This window comes from Penaeus chinensis, chromosome 43 (assembly GCF_019202785.1).
Source record: "Penaeus chinensis breed Huanghai No. 1 chromosome 43, ASM1920278v2, whole genome shotgun sequence".
Lineage (NCBI taxonomy): Eukaryota > Metazoa > Arthropoda > Malacostraca > Decapoda > Penaeidae > Penaeus > Penaeus chinensis.
In genome coordinates this window covers 3,390,423-3,394,335 of record NC_061861.1, presented here as the reverse complement: position 1 = coordinate 3,394,335, position 3,913 = coordinate 3,390,423, and the positions used below count along the sequence as shown (strand labels likewise).

Sequence of the window (3,913 nt, the reverse complement as noted above, 5' to 3'; positions counted from 1 at the left end):
ACATATATATATATATATATATATATATATATATATATATATATATATATATATATATATATATATATATATATATATATATATATATGCAATGTCAAATATTCGTGTAGTTTATCATATTTCCAAGAAATCATAAAGACATGTTTATATATAAGTCCATATCATACCATTCTAAATGTTTATCTTGAGTAAATCTACCCTTTTTAAGTTATATAAGTAAGAAATCATTATATAAATTCTAACTACATCAAATACATACACTATAAACATACATATATATATATTTACTTTTATTAACAGCTAAAATCGCTTTCCTCTTCTAAACTGCGGTTTTACCAATCATGAAAGGGACTCTTTACAAGGGTCTCGTTTACTGCTAAAGACACATCAAATGTGGTAAAATTTTAGGGCTGTTTCAGCTCTTGAAGGCGACACTCGAATCAGAATTTCTATCATGCTATTTATAAGCTTTTTCCCTTTCATCAAATGAGAGGATTTAAAAAGTTAGGAACAGTGATTTCTTGATAAAATATGAAAATGTTAAGATGAAAAAAAAGAAAGAAAAAGAGAAAAGGGTGTCTTGTATACACTCTGCTCATTTAGGCAACTAATAAAAATCTGGATATAAAATGTCTAAATACTATAAAAATAAAAAAAACAAGACAATACATATATATAAAGCTGAAAAAAAACTAAAAACATACTATTCAGAACAACTAGTAGAGAAGTCATTCTTGAGACGACACTTTTCTGCTATCCGACATAACTTAACCTAACATCTCTAAAATAATATTAGCACCTATAAAATATATAAAAATAATCTGTGATTAGTTTCCTGAGGTTAATGGTAATAAAAAAAAGAGATTGTAGTGTGTGACACTCACACGAAACGAACAAGAAATGGATTTAAATGAAGGGTTGTAAACTTTTGTGGAATTTTGCATGAAACAGCATGTCATTTTCACAACATAGTAATGTAAAATGAATACCAGTAATGTAAATACTTTTTAGTCTGCGCTTCCTTGTTTCAAATACAAGAACTCTGACTGTATGACTATCTTGATATCCAAAGATTCAAACAAATAATGTGTTACAAATAAGACTATCCTGATTTAATCTCATTCAAAGAAGTACGAGAATAAAACAGTCTAGTTCACAGGTTCTGACCAACAGACTTATGCACTTTCTTTAAACTAGAAAGAAATAAAAGAGAGGATAGAAAAGAAAAGAAAGGAAGAAGAAAAGAAAAAACCCTAATACACAGGCCATAAAAGACTCTGCTGCTGATACCAGTCTTTTGCGCGGTCCAGGGGATTCTTGTTTTTGACGAGTGCGTGGACGGCCTCCTGTATCTTGGCCTCGTTCTTGCGGAGGTACAGAGACGTGTCCTCCATCATCATGGCCAAACGGTCGGCGGCAATCTCATCCAGACCAATTTCATCACTGAGGTATGGATTGAAGCGGAAATACACGTTGCCTGGCAGGAGGTCGTGCATGGTTGTGTGAACACCTGCAAGGAGATAAAATATGTTCCATATATAAAAAAAAGAATAGTATGATAGGCTACTGAATGACTTAAAAAAAATGAAAGAGAAATAACGAAATACCCAAAAAAATGCACATGAGAATGATTATGATGGTGATGATGTGGAAAAGAAGGAGAGAAGAGGAAAATAAGGAGTAAGAGGAAGAGGAGGAGATGGAAAAGGAGGAGGATGGGAGAAAATGAATATGAAGGAAAAGTAAAGGCAGGATGATGATGAAGAAGATGAAGAAGAAGAAGAAAAAGAAGAAGAGGAAGAAGAAGAAGAGGAAAACTTAGTAGGAAAGGTTATGAAGAAAAAGAAGATGGAGAATGAACAGGAGGAAGGGAAGGAGAGGAAGGAGGAAGAGGAAGAGAAACAGGAGGAAGGGAAGGAAAAGAAAGAGATTACAGAAGCTGAACAGGATGAACAGGAGTAAATGGGAATAAAGGGCAGGGGAAGGGGAAGGGGAAGAAGAGTAGAATCAAATTCAAAGGAAGAAAGAAAATGATACAAAGAAAGAAGGGGAGGGGTAACAAGTGAAAGAAAAGGAGGAGAAGTAGGAGCAAGTGTAATAGGAGGAGGAAGAAACTAAGGAAAAGAGAGGAGTAATGACATAAATAAAGCATAGAGAAAAGAGAGAATGAGAGAAGAGAGAAGAGAATAAGAGTGCAAAAGTAAAGAAGTGGGGAAAACAAAAATTTAGAAGACAAAGAAGAATAAGAGGAGACAGAAAATAAAACAGATAGAAAAGGCTAAAACAAATAAACCATATTCAAACGAATATGATGAAAAAAAAAAAGGGATTATAACACAGACCAAAAGGAAAAAGGAAATTGTCAAACTGAAGAAGAAGAAGAAGAAGAAAAAAGAAATAAAAGAAGAAGGAGAAGAAGAAAAAGAAGAAGAGGAAGAAGAAGGAGAGGGAGATGAAGAAGAAGAAGAAAGAAGAAGAAAAAAAATAAAGAGAAAGAGAGGAAGTCTGCTCTCACCTTCTGTGTCGGTGGCACTATTGAGTATTGTGCGTATTCTTGTGCCCCAGTTGATGGAAGACTCGCTGGTGGTGGCAATGGGCTCGTGACGGCCGGTGCCCACGGAGAGCACACACTGCAGGTTAGCCTCAGGCCACAGCTGTTTTGCCTCGTGGAGTGCAATCGCCGTGGGATTGTTGACAAATAAGCCGCCATCCTGTTTGGGAGGGAGATCGGGTGAGTTTCATTCTCCTCTCTAATTTCTATAAATTGGGTTAAAAAGAAGAGAGACAGTGAGGAGGAAGAGGGAAGGTGGAGTTAGAGACCAAATGGGGGAAAAGTGTTTTCAATTGGTGAATTTACAAATTAACACTCCTGGGAAAAATCTGCTAAAGACCGCATGAAGTAGCCTACATCTAATTCACAAATCTTCAAATATAGTTTTCATAAATCTATTCATCTTGAGACTCACCAGCAGAATGAGATCGCCGATACTATACTCGGAGAAGTAGCCTGGGGCGGCGGCCGAGGCCCTCACGGCTTCCCACAGCTTCGGCAGAGAGCTTCCCTGGTAGTGGCCGGTGACCCTGTACGGCAGGTTGTAGTTGCGGAAGAGATGGGCCTGGATTCTGTTGGTGTTGGCCGAAGTAGCAACAAGACACATCTGTTTTGAGGTTATGGGGATGTCATGGTTAGAAAACATTTAATAATTGAAGAATGTTTTGGCTCACTAAATTCCCCACTCAAAATCCTCTTTGATCCATATACTCTCTATTTACCTCAACATAGATCTCACTCAGTGCTTTGTTGCCAATGTTTTACATACATATAACAACTATGGAAAAATACGTTCCCTTGGTGATAATCACATGAAAATGCATCTTCCACACACAAAGATAACCATCAAATATGATAAATATCAGACACAAAATAAAACGTCTCAAACTCCCAGTACCTTAGGGGTATCTACATTTCTTGCAGTTTCAATGAGTGACATCTCTCCCATGTTTTCCTTTAGGATCTCCGTCCACGCGTCAGAGTCGTAGTATGAGTTTTTCATGAAGAGACCTGTAGCCCCCTTAAAGGTAGTCTGGGTGAAGATCTGCGTGCTTAGCCTACGGTACAATTTTTCACAATCTTCTAATGAAGACCGGTGGACACCTGTGGAAAGGGAAGAAGCATATGAAAAAAACATAAAAATATGCAATTCAAAAGGTCAAAAGAAAAAGAAGAAGAAAAAGAAGAAGGGAAGAAAAGGGAAAAGAAGAAGAAAAAAGAAAAAAGAAGAAAAGGGAAAAGAAGAAAAAAAAGAAAAGAAGAAAAGAAGAAAAGAAAAAAAGGGAAAAAAGAAGAAAAGAAGAAAAAAGAAAAAGAAGAAGAAAAAAAGAAAAAGAAGAAAAGAAGAAGAAAAGGAAGAAA

General features: G+C 36.1%; 1 protein-coding gene across 1 annotated transcript; it reads right to left on the bottom strand.

Moving 5' to 3' along the window:
- Window positions 1-277: 277 nt before the first annotated feature.
- Window positions 278-3,655, bottom strand: LOC125048262 (calcium-independent phospholipase A2-gamma-like; the record flags this gene model as incomplete). The annotated part of the gene is given in 4 exon segments (XM_047646874.1): window positions 278-1,510; window positions 2,516-2,711; window positions 2,967-3,158; window positions 3,450-3,655. Coding segments are annotated over 4 exon segments (851 nt in total), but the record flags the coding sequence as incomplete, so codon positions are not given.
- Window positions 3,656-3,913: the final 258 nt, after the last annotated feature.